This window comes from Danio rerio, chromosome 20 (genome assembly GCF_052040795.2).
Source record: "Danio rerio strain M-AB ecotype USA chromosome 20, GRCz13ab, whole genome shotgun sequence".
In the NCBI taxonomy this organism is placed as follows: domain Eukaryota; kingdom Metazoa; phylum Chordata; class Actinopteri; order Cypriniformes; family Danionidae; genus Danio; species Danio rerio.
The window spans coordinates 40,026,492-40,042,638 of NC_141040.1; the positions used below are offsets into that span (position 1 = coordinate 40,026,492).

At 36.1% G+C, this 16,147-nt stretch overlaps 3 protein-coding genes across 6 annotated transcripts in view; 1 reads left to right on the plus strand and 2 right to left on the minus strand.

Annotated features, from left to right (window-relative positions):
* adgrf3b (adhesion G protein-coupled receptor F3b) overlaps positions 1-16,147 on the minus strand; it is a 671,400-nt gene that overhangs the window by 356,595 nt on the left and 298,658 nt on the right. The window lies entirely within an intron of this gene.
* Positions 1-16,147, plus strand: part of cd2ap (CD2-associated protein) — a 145,710-nt gene that overhangs the window by 19,679 nt on the left and 109,884 nt on the right. For 3 of the 4 annotated variants that reach the window (XR_015517596.1, NM_001008583.2, XM_087296681.1), the window contains 1 exon segment: positions 3,087-3,247. Coding sequence is in view for 3 of the 4 variants with exons in the window: in NM_001008583.2 (NP_001008583.2) it covers positions 3,087-3,247 (161 nt within the window). In the remaining variant the exon portion in view is untranslated. 4 annotated transcript variants of the gene reach the window in all.
* LOC108179167 (uncharacterized) lies at positions 8,529-12,966 on the minus strand. Its single transcript, XM_087298539.1, has 4 exons — positions 11,824-12,966; positions 11,270-11,766; positions 10,207-10,338; positions 8,529-10,047 (listed from the first exon to the last, which is right to left on the minus strand). The coding sequence occupies exons 2-4, from the start codon at positions 11,352-11,354 to the stop codon at positions 8,558-8,560; spliced, it is 1,707 nt and encodes a 568-aa protein (XP_087154665.1). The 5' UTR covers positions 11,355-11,766; positions 11,824-12,966; the 3' UTR covers positions 8,529-8,557.

Genomic DNA, 16,147 nt, shown 5'->3' on the forward strand with positions numbered 1-16,147 from the left:
GATTGTGTCAAAGCAGCTTCACATAAATGGTCATAGTAACTGGAACAGTGTAGTTCAGTTTTTAGTGTTTAAGTTCAGTTCAGTTCAGTTCAGTTTAGCTCAGTTCAGTGTGATTTAAATAATTACTGAGAGTTTAAACACTGAAGAGCAAATTTATCGATGCGTAGCTCTACCAATCCTGAACCATGCGAGCCAGTGGCGACAGCGGAGAAGGAAAAAAAACTTCACCTGATAGGAGAGTGAAGAAAAAAAACCCTGAGAGAACCAGACTCATTTGGGCACGACCATTTTAATTTCTCCGCTGGCCAAAAGTCTTGTGCAGAGCTTCAGTCACCGCGGTGGAGGCTGGAAGCTGGCCTCAGTGAAGACTCGTCTGTCCCTGGAGCGTCGCTGGAATCAGACTCATGTTCTCCACTCCTCATGACCATCAGCGCAGCAGCAGCTCAGGATATGGCCTGGTCCCGGATATGGAAACCTTGGGATCATCTCGTCGCTGGTCTTGGATCCAATCAGTGACTCCGCATAATCTGAGGACCTCGGTATGAGTATCCACAGGTGGAAAAAGAGGATAGAGAGAATAATTAGCGTAGCTGCTGTTCATAGTGTATATAAGCAAGATGCAGAAGCCAGTGTGGAACCCGCTAGGTGATGCATTGAGTGTATGCTTTACTAAACAGATAGGTCTTTAATCTAGTTTTGAACTGGGAGAGTGTGTCTGAGCATCGGACGTTATCAGGAAGGCTATTCCAGAGTGTAGGAGCCATGAAAGAGAAGGCTCGACCTCCTTTACTCGATTTTGCTATTCTAGGTACTACCAGAAGCCCTGAGTTTTGAGATCTTAAAGAGCGAGTTGGATTGTAGCGAGACAGAAGGTTGGTTAGATAAACAGGAGCTAGATTATTTAGAGCTTTATGGGTGAGAAGTAATATTTTAAATTCAATACGAAACTTAACAGGCAGCCAGTGTAAGGAGGATAAAATTGGGGTGATATGATCATATTTTCTAGACCTGGTAGGAACTCTGGCTGCTGCATTTACTAATTAAATGTACTAATTAAAGTTTGTTATCAGTAACATCAGTATCTCTAGCAGAAAATATGCCATTTTAAGTTGTAAAAAAAAAAAAAAATCAAAATTAAAACAAATATAGACAGCATAAGTCAATGATTTTTTTAATTATTTAGCCTGACATGTTTATTGTTACAAAATCCTTTAAATGTTTCTCAAAATAAAATATATTGTTCAAAAGGCAACAAATTTTATTTATTTTTTTAACCAGACATTTAAAAACAATATATGTTAGAGCATTAATCACAATATCGCAATACTGTGAAACCGTATCTAAAGTTATGAATCTTATACCGGCCCAAGTCTAATTGACAGGTAGCATTATTGTTGCATTTAAAATAGTGCTGCATAATACAATGAAATAAGCTATATTTAATTGATGAGTGTTGCAATAATAATAATTAGCTTTATCTTTTTTAAAAATCTTTTATTTATGGAATTAACATGCTTAAACAGGATTTTTAAAAAAATCTAATTAAATTTAATTCAGATTAAACAAAAACTAGGTCAAGGTGCATCCAGTCACTGCTGCGGACCATCTTTAAGCTGATAAAATCAGTGTGAATGAAGCACGATACACATTCTTCATCATCACTATGATGGCCTGAACTGGTTTATTTAGCCTTTCTTGATAGATTCTACCCGCAAAACAGTTCTACAGAATATGCAGGCTACAGGAAATTTACTTTGATGCTTACAGCTGTATCACAGTTGTTTGTATAAATACTGTGTGCCCAGAGGTAACCAGTCTAGGTAGGGATGAGATCCTGTCAAACATGCTGACCTATTGCCTGTGTTTTCCATGCTATCTCTGTCATGCATGGCTGTGTAAATACCCTCTGTCAACAGAGCTTCTGTGTGCTCGTGCTGCTGATCACATTCTTCTCAGACTCATGCAATTCTCACAGTCGAATTTAGCACTTTTTTTCCTTAGGCATTGTCTCTAGTGTGATTCACGTTCCAAGTCTCTGGAAGTGACTGGGAGATGTTTGTGTCTGGGTGTTTGTGCTAATGATTGGGTAGCTGAGAAATGCACATTTGCTGGGACATTGTTATTTTTGTTTGTCCCGAAGTTTGGTGGACACCACAACTTCGCTTGAATACGGTCATTCCACAGCTTCTGGGAAAGACTTGAAAGTACTTTCTCTGTTGATATAATGATGATATTTAAGTTTTAGGCTTCGTCTCCATGAAAATACCTAGTGTATTTTGATCAAACTTTGTTTATAGACTGTGCTCTGCTGGATTTTTGCCCAGTCAATTTGAAGTTTTTGCTCAACAAAGACGTCAAACAATGGTGGCTGTAAAGGGCAAGGTCTAGATTTCCACATGGTTCTTCACTGGTATTGGAGCGGAATGTTTATTCACTCTTTAAAGGTCAGAATGAGCTATATTAGGCATTTCATTGAACATTAAAATGGTCAAGTTAATTTAGATCTTCAGATAGCTTTAAAGGGATTGTTCAACCAAAAGCGAAGGTTATATGTTGATTTACTCACTCTCAAGCAGCAGATTTGATTTATTTTTTTAGTGAGTAGAACATTAAAGATGACTTTATAAATAAAATATAAATCTTTGTTAAAATTGCAAACGTTTGAATTTTTTTTTTTGTGCCCGACTGGATTAAATTTACTTGAAATCTTGGTTACAGGCCTTCAAAACGCACAAAAAAATTTAATCTTTTACTCTATTAGAACCTATTAGGTCCTGTTATATCAATCCCAACATAACATTGCAGATCCTGTAATGTGACTGGCATTTTTTTAATTTATGCACATCTTGGTGTTTGCATCAACTGATAAATAAATAAATATATATATTTATATTTTATATATTTTATATATATATATATATATATATATATATATATATATATATATATATATATATATATATATAATTTTTTATTTTTTTTTATGCGCATATCTAAAATGCACATAAAAATAGGTGGATGGAAATGTAGCTACAGATAACCTTTATGAGTTTTACAGGTACTGAGATGTGTTGTTGTCTCTGCAGTTGAGGTGGTGGTGGAGTATGAGTATGAAGCCCTCCACGAAGATGAGTTGACCCTCAGGCTTGGAGACATCATCAAAAACGTACGACGCATCGAAGAGGAGGGATGGATGGAAGGAGACCTCAACGGCAAACGAGGCCTTTTCCCAGACAACTTTGTAAAGGTACTTTCAAGAAAGCCTTTTTTGGCTGTTAATAAAGTGATGCAAGTAAATAATGGTGGTCAAATAATAGGAGTTAATATAAAGGTGTAAAGAAGTAACTTTTAAAGAGCCCATATTATGGGTTTTTGAAAATTCCCCTCCATGTAGTGTGTAACACAGCTCTAAGTGAAGTGAAGTATCCAGCTAAGGCTTAAATCTGTTAGTGTACAGTGTTTAAAACGGTTGATTCATCTATAAAAGAGTCGACTCATAGTGCTTCAAACGAGTCGCCTTGATACCGAGTCATTAGGTGTTTCGCCATGACGTACGAACGAAACCAAGTTATTCACGTGCACGCGCAAACCCGGGAGATTTTAAACCTGAGGCCCCGCCCTCTGACGCAGTAACGCAGACACACACACACACACACACACCCACAAACACACGCACACAAACATGCCGGTCGACTGAAGTCACACTGCAGATGGATATTAACGAGGGTCTACCCAAAGATGAAACCTCAGCATTATAACCAAGCAGTTGGAAACTACTAGAAACTTCTGCAAACTACATGCTACAAAGAATACTTCATCTGCGTTTGTTAAAGGAAGGATCAGTAAAGAGTAACTTACTGATGGACGTCAGGATGGGTTTCTTCCTCCATTTCTCAAGTGTAAGTACGTGCGATTAAAGTTGTTGCCTCGTTGACTCTAGCTTGCAAATGTATTTAGTTGTGATTTGTTACTTGTAACCGCGTGTACTCTATCAGGTTAACTGGCTATATTCTCTTATCGCGTGCTGCTTTGTTTACTCGTGGACGAGGGTAGTGTGTGTGTGCGTGCGCTGTCGTCCGGAGGTGTGTGTGTGTGTGTGTGTGTGTGTGTGTGTGTGTGTGTGTGTGTGTGTGTGTGTGTGTGTGTGTGTGCGTGTGTGTGTGTGTGTGTGCGCGTGTGGACGATGGCAATGTGTGTGTGTGTGTGTGTGTGTGTGTGTGTGTGTTTGTGTCTGTGAAAAGAGCAGAGTGAGACAAGCTTGGATATCTCCTCGACAGTTTTTGGAGTTTTTGCTCAATAAAATAGTTAATCGTCTGAATTTTCAAGTCCATCGACTGTATATACATTGACCCACTGGCAGCTAAAATCCACGCCTACAATATAGAGCGTGTATGAACTGTGATTACTTTTATATTGCTGATTAGCTGTTGTGCATTTTACTCTCTGACTGAAGGCAGTCAACCAATCGCAACAGGCTGTCATTGGTCCAATCAGCGCAGATTAGATTCGCGCTAAGGAGGGATTTGGGAACAAATGAATCACTGGACGATTCATACGGGAGTCGCTGGGATAATTAGGTAAAAATAAATGCAGATTATGAGACCATGAAAGTGTTTTTTGACCTTGCATGCATATGAGACTGTTGTTGGAGACCCTTACAACCAAGATATGACCCTATTTCATGTATAATATGGGCTCTTTAAATTGAGTTTAATACCTGACCATGTGTCTTTACAGTGTCATCTTCAATTTGTGTACATCTGAATTAGTTGTTACCGAGGCTGTGTGAGGAAACCCACATTAAAGTCGGTTGTGATGGCAGATCAAGTCAAAGGCAGGAAATTATTGCTTTCGTTTCCTTGCGGAGATCCTTTAGTAGGGTGTGAGGTAATCTTCCACTCCCTTCACTGAACTTTGTTCCCGGAAAGATTTGATAGTCGTGCTTTCGGGAGAGGAACATGGAAAGCGAGCAGGTAAAGAGCTCGTTTTAGTTTCTGAGTGTTAGTTTTTATACGAGTTAGATCTTGTTGTTGTTTTGTCTGGAAGGCATGTTACCGGTATTGTTATGTCTTAAGGTGGTTTTCTATTGGTTTAGTTTCTCATAACATGGCACTTGATTTGATTGCTTGTTCCGCTGAATCACCAGACAGATCGCAGATAGTGCAGGCACTTAAAGGCCACAGAAAAGAAAAGGTTTAGAGATTTTTTAAGGCAAACTGTAATATTTCATCAAATTAGTTTTTAAACGGCTATTACAATTTTTTTTAATTAATTGAAAATCTTAAATGAATTTGAGCACTGATGTTATATGAATTATTATATTATTATTATTATAGACATTATTATATGAAAATGTAACATTTACGATTTAATATGTTATATAAAATGTTACAAAGTATTTCATACTCTAAAACAGTGGTTCTCAAAGTGAGGGTCGGGACCCCTTGAGGGGTCGCGGAACAATGAAAGGGGGTCGCCTGGTGATTTCCAAAAATCTACTTAATATTATTAGACCATAAGAATTACCATATTTTATCCATAACCAACTGAAGAGAAAAAAAAACAGCCGTTTATAGTTACTATAGTAGCTTATTTACTTGTTCTATTGGATTGCGACCCCTGGGGTAAATACATTATTTTAAAAACAGCATTAGAGTCAGATGCAGCAGATTGATTTTATAACACCAGGTTAAACTTTCTGGCCCATTTACAGCACTGAAATACATTTAAAAATTTAAACAAAGAATAGACTTTGGTCTATTGGTGTGTGTGTGCGAAATTGCATGCAAGTTTTCTGTATTTATAACCACCTCAGGGGATATTGGGGGTCGCGAGTCACTGGTATTGTTATTTTAGGGGTCGCGTGCTGAAAAGTTTGGGAACCCCTGCTCTAAAACTGCTAGAAAAAGACCTAGTTTGTCACTTGTGTGTCATATTTGACTTTATCTCAAAAAATTTAGCTTTTGGTAATATTTAACTTTTATTACCCATTTTTTAGCTTATGTTTCACAGTAATTAAAACATCATAATCAGAGGAAATATGACCAATGTGGCAGTATTTGATTTCAGTTAGATGAAAAATTTCAACAAATAGTTCTTTCTGTATCACAAAATTACAATATCAGCCTGCCTTCTTAGTTCAAAATCTTTAGTTTTTAAGGTTTTAAATTTTTCAGGGTGTCACGGTGGCGCAGTGGGTAGCACGATTGTCTCACAGCAAGAAAGTCACTGGTTTGATCCCTGGCTATGTCAGTTAGCATTTCTGTGTGGAGTTTGCTTGTTCTCCCCGTGTTTGCGTAGGTTTCTTCCAGGTACTCCGGTTTACCCCACAGTCCAAAGACATGCGGTATAGTTGAAATGAAATAACTAAATTGGCCGTAGTATATGTGTGTGACGGGCGACGCAGTGGTGCAGTAGATAGTGCTGTCACCTCACAGCAAAAAGGTCGCTGGTTCTAGCCACGGCTGGGTCAGTTGGTGTTTCTGTGTGGAGTTTGCATGTTCTCTCTGTGTTTGCATGTGTTTTTCCCGGGTTCTCTGGATTGTCCCACAGTCCAAAAGACATGAGGTACAGGTGAATTGAGTAGACTAAATTGTCTGTAGTGTATGACTGTGAATGAGTGTGTGTGTATGTTTCCCAGGGTTGTGGCTGGAAGGGCATCCGATGCGTAAAAACGTGCTGGATAAGTTAGCGGTTCATTCCGCTTTGGCGACCCCCAGATTAATTAAGGGACTAAGCCAAAATGAACTAGTGCTGAAAGTAACATTTACAAGTTACATTTTTTTTAAAGTTACTTAAATAGTATTCATTTTTAAAAGTAATGCATTACTTTACCTGTTACATTACTTTAAGACGTTACCCTCAACACTGGTTGTTATGATAATAAATTTTGGTACCAATCGGATTTACCGCTAACAATTGGGATCTGTTAAGCACGTTCTTAAACTTTGTTGATTGGCCATTGTGTTCTTGTGCTCAACAGAATCCACTCAACAGTGCTCAAATGTTAGCACTTTTTTAAATTTCAATTTAAAAAATCATTATCGAGACAACTAGTTTTTACTCATTTTAAATGAGTGGTTTGAACAAGCAGCAAAATTCATTTTTGAGTGCACTTAGAGCATTTACTTTGTGTATTAAGATTTAGTTTTTATTTGTTTATTAATTTAGCTGTAAAATTTTTAGAACATTTGTCATTTCATGTACTGATTCAGATGGTGGGACTCTTATCGTGCAATAAAAAAATATCGCTGTTAATCTATTCTCAAAGTTGGTTTGGGAGCTGAGTCTATTCTACGCAAGCTATGATGACTTTCATCTTGATATTTTAGCGCGGATGGATACCTGACCGGTGAGCCGTCTGACAAATAATTGCCCTTCTGAATCAAAACAGCAGGATGCCCGACTTAAACTGCAGTTCAACAGTTTCACTTTAACTCATGAACATTTCATTCATACCCCCGTAGTGGGCTAGTGGTTGGGTGGGTGTGGGTGTATGTGCGCGCGCAGTCCTTTACTGACAGCCGTGTGTGTGGATCTTGTCAGAAAATATGACGAGAAGTCCTACAATGACGGTAATAGTTTGATCGCAGTGTTTACTTCAATAATTCCACTAATATATGCAATCTCCACTACTTAGTTCCTTTTATCTTTAGTTCAGTTATGACTTTAGTCAGATCAAGGTAATCAAAAATTGCTGTTTCGACTTTATGTAGGCCTACAGTTCAAAATTCATGTTTAACTGAATAAACAGTTAGCAAGCACAAGTACATCCTATTGAACATCATATATTTTTATCACCAATTATCATAGTAGAACAGTTTCTCAAGCTGTTTGTGATGCATTTGGAAACAGGAGATGAACCCCTTGTCTTATGCGCCACCTGGCTTGAGAAACCTGCTCTCAAAGACCTAATTTTTGAGAAGCACACATATTCTAAATGCCTTCGGGAGAATTCAAATGAGCCATTTTAATCTAGATTAATTTCAAAATTCTAGACAAAAAAATGATCTATGAACACCTAATATTTATATATATATATATATATATATATATATATATATATATATATATATATATATATATATATATATATATATATATATATACATATAGATGTATATATATATTTATATATACATATAGATATATATGTGTGTGTGTGTGTGTGTGTGTGTGTGTGTGTGTGTGTGTGTGTGTGTGTGTGTGTGTGTATATTAGGGCTGTCAAAATTAACACATGCAATATGTCAAAATTAACACATGTAATAAATATGGCTGTCAACATAGGATCTTGATGGTTTATTGTGGGCATGTTGTTTACATGAAGAAATCTGTGTTACAAGTTAAACAAATGTATGTATGTATGCATGTATGTATACATGCTAGTATGTAATATACATGTATAATATACATAGTAAATACACTCTAAATTGTTTTTTTGAAACGGGAATAATCATCAACACAACACCAGACACAAACTTCAACACTTTTGAAACAGACGATTAAGCAGATAAACACAACACACTGTTTTTTTTTTTTTTTTGTACAACACAACTTTATTGAACATGAACATATGATTGTCTTTCCTTCTCTAAATGCAGCTTCGGCCATCTTCGACCATTCTTTTCCATCTCCTCACTTTCGTTTTCTTTCACCGCCTCCTCTTCCACACTGCAGTTTCTTGGCCTCCTCCTTCTCCTCCTTTTCTTTTTCTCTTTCATTTCTTCCATGTTCTCCTCTATTTCAATGTCTTTCATCTCTTTCTCCTCTGCGTTCTTTTCCATCTCCTCACTTTCGTTTTCTTTCGCCGCCTCCTCTTCCACACTGCAGTTTCTTGGCCTCCTCCTTCTCCTCCTTTTCTTTTTCACTTTCTCCTCTTCCATGTTCTCCTCTATTTCAAAGTCTTTCATCTCTTTCTCCTCTGCGTTCTTTTCCACCTCCTCACTTTCATTTTCTTTGGCCGCCTCCTCTTCCACACTGCAGTTTCTTGGCTTCCTCCTTCTCCTCCTTTTCTTTTTCACTTTCTCCTCTTCCATGTTCTCCTCTATTTCAATGTCTTTCATCTCTTCTTTCTCCTCTGCGTTCTTTTCCACCTCCTCACTTTCATTTTCTTTCACCGCCTCCTCTTCCACACTGCAGTTTCTTGGCCTCCTCCTCCTCCTTTTCTTTTTCACTTTCTCCTCTTCCATGTTCTCCTCTATTTCAAAGTCTTTCATCTCTTTCTCCTCTGCGTTCTTTTCCACCTCCTCACTTTCATTTTCTTTCACCGCCTCCTCTTCCACACTGCAGTTTCTTGGCCTCCTCCTTCTCCTCCTTTTCTTTTTCACTTTCTCCTCTTCCATGTTCTCCTCTATTTCAATGTCATTCATCTCTTTCTCCTCTGCGTTCTTTTCCACCTCCTGACTTTCCTTTTCTTTCGCCACCTCCTCTTCCACACTGCAGTTTCTTGGCCTCCTCCTCCTCCTCCTCTTCTTTTTCACTTTCTCCTCTTCCATGTTCTCCTCTATTTCAATGTCATTCATCTCTTTCTCTTCATTCTTTTCCACCTCCTCACTTTTGTTTTCTTTCACCGCCTCCTCTTCCACACTGCAGTTTCTTGGCCTCCTCCTCCTCCTCCTTTTCTTTTTCACTTTCTCCTCTTCCATGTTCTCCTCATCCTTTGGCTTCTCTTCATTTATGCTCTCTTTCTCCATCTCCTTCTGTTCAATCACCACCTCCTCCTCTTTCTCCTCCACCCTCTCCTCCTCTATTTTCCTCCTCCAAAACTCCTCCTCTGACAATCGGCTGTTAATGTTTTTCTTTTTTCTCTTTCGCTTCCCTTCCTCCTCTGGCTTCTCTTCATTTGTGTTATCTTTCTCTTTCTCCTTCCCCTCCTCCAGTTCAATCACCACCTCCTCCTCTTTCTCCAAAATCTCATCTTCTTCTTTTGTCACTTTCTCCACCTTCTCCACCACCTCCACCTTCTCCACCACCTCCTCCTTCTGTATCATCTCCTTCTCTTCTTCCACTTTCACCATCATTTTCTGATAGACCTCATTCTCGTAGTCTGTTAAAAAAAAACAATTGCAGTTTGCACATAGTACACAGTCAGTTTCAAGGAGAGGTTAAACTCCAGATAAAGGAGAGTGTGAAAACAGTTTATTTCTAACATTATAGTCTTTAGATGCAGTAGATAAAATGTTTAGATGCAGAAACCATCATTTACCATCAGAGGATGAAAGTTGAAACGACTCATTTCTTGGAGAGAAGCAAAACCATTTTAGGGCAGCTCTGATAAAAGAGCCAACCCTGCTCTTCTTCTTTTTCTTTTTTTGCTTCTCCACCTTGTCCTTCTCGTCTGTTAAAAGAGAAATGGTTGCACAAAATGTATATATTAATACATAAACATTAAGAAGTTATTGTAGCTAAACTAAGGTTACCACAAATTCACCATTTTTTTGCTGCACTAAACGTACTTTAACTATGAAATTTCCCATTTTTTTGTATTTTATTATAATTTATTTTAATTAATTTTAATAACATTATATTTTTTTATTTTCACGTTAATATAACTGGTCTGTGCACCAAACAATCTAAAAAATGCATGTTCAGTGCACTTTTTTAAAGTAGAAATTAAATACTTCAATTTAACAAAGGATTTTAGACTAAAGTTGAATCAGACAAGCTGAAAATGAGATGCAACATTCATTTACACAAAGCATTTCATTAAGATGCACTTGAATGCAATAATAGCCTAATAATATTTGAGAAAATAAATACCAATTCATAAAGGGACCGCAATATGTAACAATCACTATTTCAGCATATTCTTTTTCTACTAGTCATTAGCTGTGTAGCACAGTAACTTTCAACCATTTTTGTAAATAACAGAATTTAACTGTAATATGAACTGTATTTTACTGTAAGACATTTAAGCAGTATGTTACTGTATTTTAAAGTTGCTTTGTGAAAATTACTCTATTACAGTGAAGATATACATACAGTTCTGTAAATACATATACAGCTAGATAAATAGTGCTGTAGTTGTAAATACAGTGTTTACAGCTGCAATTGATTTTCTGTAAGTTACTGGCGAACTGCTGCAAGCAAGTTGAAGTAGATTTTACAGGAATTTGTTAACAGAGCTCTTTACAAAAACAGAAATTCAACCAGCTGTCTATTATACTGTACACACATTTACACTGTACAAACATTGTTTTTTAACAGTAAGTATAATATTATGTCAGGAAAACACTGGATATTCATATCACAATGTAAATATGACTCACTATTAGTGCCGTTCCCAGGCCTTTCTTTGCCCTGCTGCGCTTTTTTCTGGCGCTTGGTGATCTGGCAAGAGATTTCAACTTCCATTTTCAAGTATTAAAACGCTGAAAATCCAAAGACACAACTTATTTGACTCCACTACAACAAACCAACTAGAGATTTTCTGTGATGCAAGGCTTCAAGAACACTTTAGAACGCGTTCTATTCTCAGAACATGTCACTATGGCAACGAGACTAAAGACTAAGAAATGTTTTCTTTTAAATACTTATGATTGACTAAATGTCCAAATGAAATAAAATGAATAAAAAACTTGCTGAATAATTGATTTAGGGGGCCAAAAGCTGTCTTAAATAGACAATCAATAGGAAATGTATATAACTGTAGAAAATGAAGCACAACAAATGAAACGCCAAAGGTTTTTGTGAAACTTAAACCACAAAAGTGACATATACTGATACTGATTGAAATTATATATAATAAATTAATTTGAAGTATTCAGCTTTAATGTTAGCATCCAGCAAGACATACTGGAAATATAGATGCCATTCCCATAAGAAATAAACACTGTTGTCATAAATGTTTTCGAACACTAAAGGACAAAATCATGTTTGGTGTGCAACATTAACTTGCAGAAAATCAAAAATCTAAAATTAATGTAAAGTATCATCTTTCAACCGAAAATACATTTAAATAAATAAAAATCAACAAAATAATTCAGAATCAAGGGTAAAGTGCTGAACAAATGTGCAGGCAACATGCATTGAAATGTAAACCAAAAATAGTTCAACTTATGACCCTGAGTGATTAATAAATAAGATACAAAATAACTCTTAATTTACAGAAGTATAGACAGAATGTTTTATATTTAATTGATAAAAGTGCTTGACACATTTTCTATTGTTATATGTCTATTTTTTTATAAAAATAAGTTAAATCAACAAAAAAATCTTGTCTCACATTTTTTTTTACAGTGCAGCTAAAACTGTTTCTATTGCAGTTTTGCAGAACAATTGCTTTCTCCAATTGCCTGAAAAACCACCTCTTGTGAGTCTAAAGTGTATGCGATTAGGAGTTTTTGCCAAATAGACATTTCCTTTGGACATGTTTTCATTTCATAATTTCAGTTTGTGCAACTGTAGGGTAATGCTAACAGAGCTACAAGAGACTACACAGTAAAGGTTTTTAGTCTTGTTGGTAAAAGGGAACTAAGAGTTCATTAAGCTTGAGGTGGATAGAAAAAAATAGATTTTCATCATTTAAAGGTGTGATAATATTTGTCATGGAAGTGTGCAGCATCCACTTGGACAATGCGACGGCAGCTACAGGACAACATTCGCTCATCACTCACTAGCTATTGGTGGCGTGGAGAGACAGTGATTGAGCCAATTCGATGGATGGGCATGATTGGGAGGCCATGATGGTTGAGGGCCGATGGAAAGAATTTGGCCAGGACAATGGCGTTACACCCCTACCCTTTTAGAGAAGTGCCATGAGATTTTTTTATTTTTTATTTTTATAATTATTTTTTAGGGGTTTTTACCTTTATTGGGATAGGACAGTGGAGATTTCACAGACAGGAAAGTGTGGGGAGCAGAAATAAGGGAAGGATCGGCAAAGAACTTGGAGCTGGGAATCGAACTCATGTCGCCTCGAGCACCTTGGTGCTATGTGTCGATGCACTTACCACTTGGCTATTGGCATCGACAGAAGTGCCATGGGATTTTGAATGGCCACAGGATCTCGGTTTATTTCATACAAAACACAACTAGCACATTTTTTGTAACCTCAAAATCTGACTAGAAGCCTTCACTCGTATTCTATTAGTCAGCATTTTGATGGTAGCAATTTGATTCCGTTTTTAAAAAATCAACATGATTTGGATGTTCTGGTACGAGTGAAATGTTCTTTAATTGGTCATTTACAACCGCTACCACTTAAAAAAACATATATTTTTCATGGTATATACAGGAATCATGGAGTTAAATTCAATATCTCTCAAGACATTTTTATAATCTTTCCATACATTTTAAGACCTCATTGCCACTTCAGTTTTTAACCAGTAACATTGGAAACATTTTTAACTTGCAGAACATGTCTTAAATTCTAGGGGTGTGATTAAAAAACGTATGGCATGAGACACAAGACTGTGTTCACGAGAACAAGATGAGACAAGATTTTAAAGAAATCTTCAATGATAAAATACATATTGAAAATTTGTCTCTTTTTTATCACAAACTGTAGGCGCATTTTGGAATCAACTTGAACTTTATGAAATAAAATTTCTATTTTAATAAATTGTCTGTAGTAATAAACATATAAACCAGCAAAATGTTTTCCTAGTAATTCAACTGAGAGGCAATTGCATAAAAAATGTAAAAATAGTATAAATAAAAATAAATATATATTGTTAAGTGCAGTCAATAATCACAGTGATCAAAGTAGAACTCTCTTAAATCTCAAAAAACATCTTTACATCTTTCTTCAAGCTAAAAGATGATAGTATTCTGATACATTGTATTATGCATTTTTTATCCTTGAAGCTTAAAAAGTGATAAAACAGCCCAAAATATCATCACATCTTTTTATAGACAGAAAGTACCTCAATTAGATCTAGTTTCCATTAAAACATTATCAATATAAAAATATGTTCGAACTGTTCTATTACAACCTGGAGAAAAAACAAGGACATTACGCTAGGGTGTACTCACACTAGGCACAGTTGCCCAGAACCTTGCCCGAGCATGATTGTTCATTTCATCACAAAACCAGAAAACAATAGTATTAATTGTTTAAGTGGAGGGCTTTATGTGGATGATTTTTTTTGTGTGTGTGTGTGTGTGTGTCAAGCAAGTATTCGCTGAGATTCCAGTGCGTTTGTTGACTCTAGAGCAGGGGTGTCCAAACTTTTTGGTCCGAGGGCCAGATGCAAAAAAACAAACGTTGTCGCGGGCCAAATTTTACATACATCACACAGACACGCATGCATATATATATATATATATATATATATATATATATATATATATATATATATATAAAAATACAGTTGAAGTCAGAATTGTTAGCCCCCCTAAATTATTAGCCCCCGTTTATTTTTTCCCCAATTTCTGTTTAACGGAGAGAAGATTTTTTTCCACACATTTCTAAACATAATAGTTTTAGTAACTCATTTCTAATAACTGATTTATTTTATCTTTGCCATGATGACAGTAAATAATATTTGACTAGATATTTTTAAGACACTTCTATACAGCTTAAAGTGACATTTAAAGGCTTAACTAGGTTAATCAAGTTAACTAGTCAAGTTAAGGTAATTAGGCAAGTTATTTTATAACAATGGTTTGTTCTGAAGACTTAAGGGGCTAATAATTTTGACCTTAAAATGGTTCATAAAAAAATTTAAACCGCTTTTTATTCTAGCCGAATAAAAACAAAAGTCTTTCTCCAAAAGAAAAAATATTATCAGACATACTATAAAAATGCCCTTGCTCTGTTAAAAATCATTTGGGAAATATTTAAAAAAGAAGAAATAAATCAAAGAGGGGCTAATAATTCAGACTTCAACTGTGTGTAGATAGATAGATAGATAGATAGATAGATAGATAGATAGATAGATAGATAGACAGATAGACAGATAGACAGACAGACAGATAGATAGATAGATCATAACAAGAACTGCTGCTTAATTGAATGCATGTAATAGCGACACCCGGTGGTTATTTATTGAATTACGTTAATTTTTGTATAGCGGGCCAGATTCTATTGATATTTATAAAAAGCCTCGCGGGCCGCCACAAAACTGATTGCGAGCCGCAGATGGCCCGCGGGCCGTAGTTTGGACACGCCTGCTCTAGAGGATTAAGAACGTCTGCAGAAAAACATATGTCTCGTTTGAGCCCCTTCCCCCAGAGAATCATCAGTCTATAACGATTGATGATTGGCTCCTGTACTAGAAGGCGGGGCTTCATCGACCGTTACACATTTCTCCATTGAAAACTATACAAGTGACATGTCCAGTGTATTCTATAGTCTTAGATATAACATAATCCGGCCTGATCTGACGAAGAAGCGTAACTATTTTACATTTTGTCAATTAATTGGCCAATTCGTACAAATTCATACATCCGTTCATTCGTATGAAAATGTACGAATTTAAAAAGGAGATGTGGAAGCCAAACCTGCCCCTAAACCCTACTGTCATTGAGAGAATGAGCAAATTGTACTAAATTGTATGAATGAAATCTTACAAATTCATATGAATTAGCCACTAAATCAAAAAGTTACGTATTGCCATGAGATTGCGTTGAACATCTGGTGCTGTATAGCAGAAGTGTGAACCTACACTGGTCTCATGGTTCGGTTACGATTATCATGCCACCGATTCGGTTTGATTTATTATCGCAGTGCATCTTGGTGCATTGACGATTCTTTCCATACATAATTAAAAGTTTTACTTCACAGCACAACAATTCTTGTATTAAAATTCATAAAAATATTTCCATATATATATATATATATATATATATATATATATATATATATATATATATATATATATATATATATATATATATATGTGTGTGTGCGTGTGTGCGTGTGTGTGTGTATTAGTGCTGTCAAAATTACCACATGCAATATGTCAAAATTAACACGTAATAAATATGGCTGTCAAAATTGGATCTTGATGGTTTATTGTGGGCATGTTGTTTACATGAAGAAATCTGTTACAAGTTAAACAAATGTATGTATGTATGCATGTATGTATACATGCTAGTATGTAATATACATGTATAATATACATAGTAAATACACTCTAAATTGTTTTTTTGAAATGGGAATAATCATCAACACAACACCAGACACAAACTTCAACACTTTT

Excerpts from the sequence above, each read along its gene's own strand:
- LOC108179167 (XM_087298539.1), bottom strand. The coding sequence starts at position 11,354 with ATGGAAGTTGAAATCTCTTGCCAGATCACCAAGCGCCAGAAAAAAGCG. Across the intron at positions 10,339-11,269 it reads GCCTGGGAACGGCACTAATA|ACGAGAAGGACAAGGTGGAG; the intron begins GTGAGTCATATT and ends CTCTTTTAACAG. Across the intron at positions 10,048-10,206 it reads TCAACTTTCATCCTCTGATG|ACTACGAGAATGAGGTCTAT; the intron begins GTAAATGATGGT and ends TTTTTTTAACAG.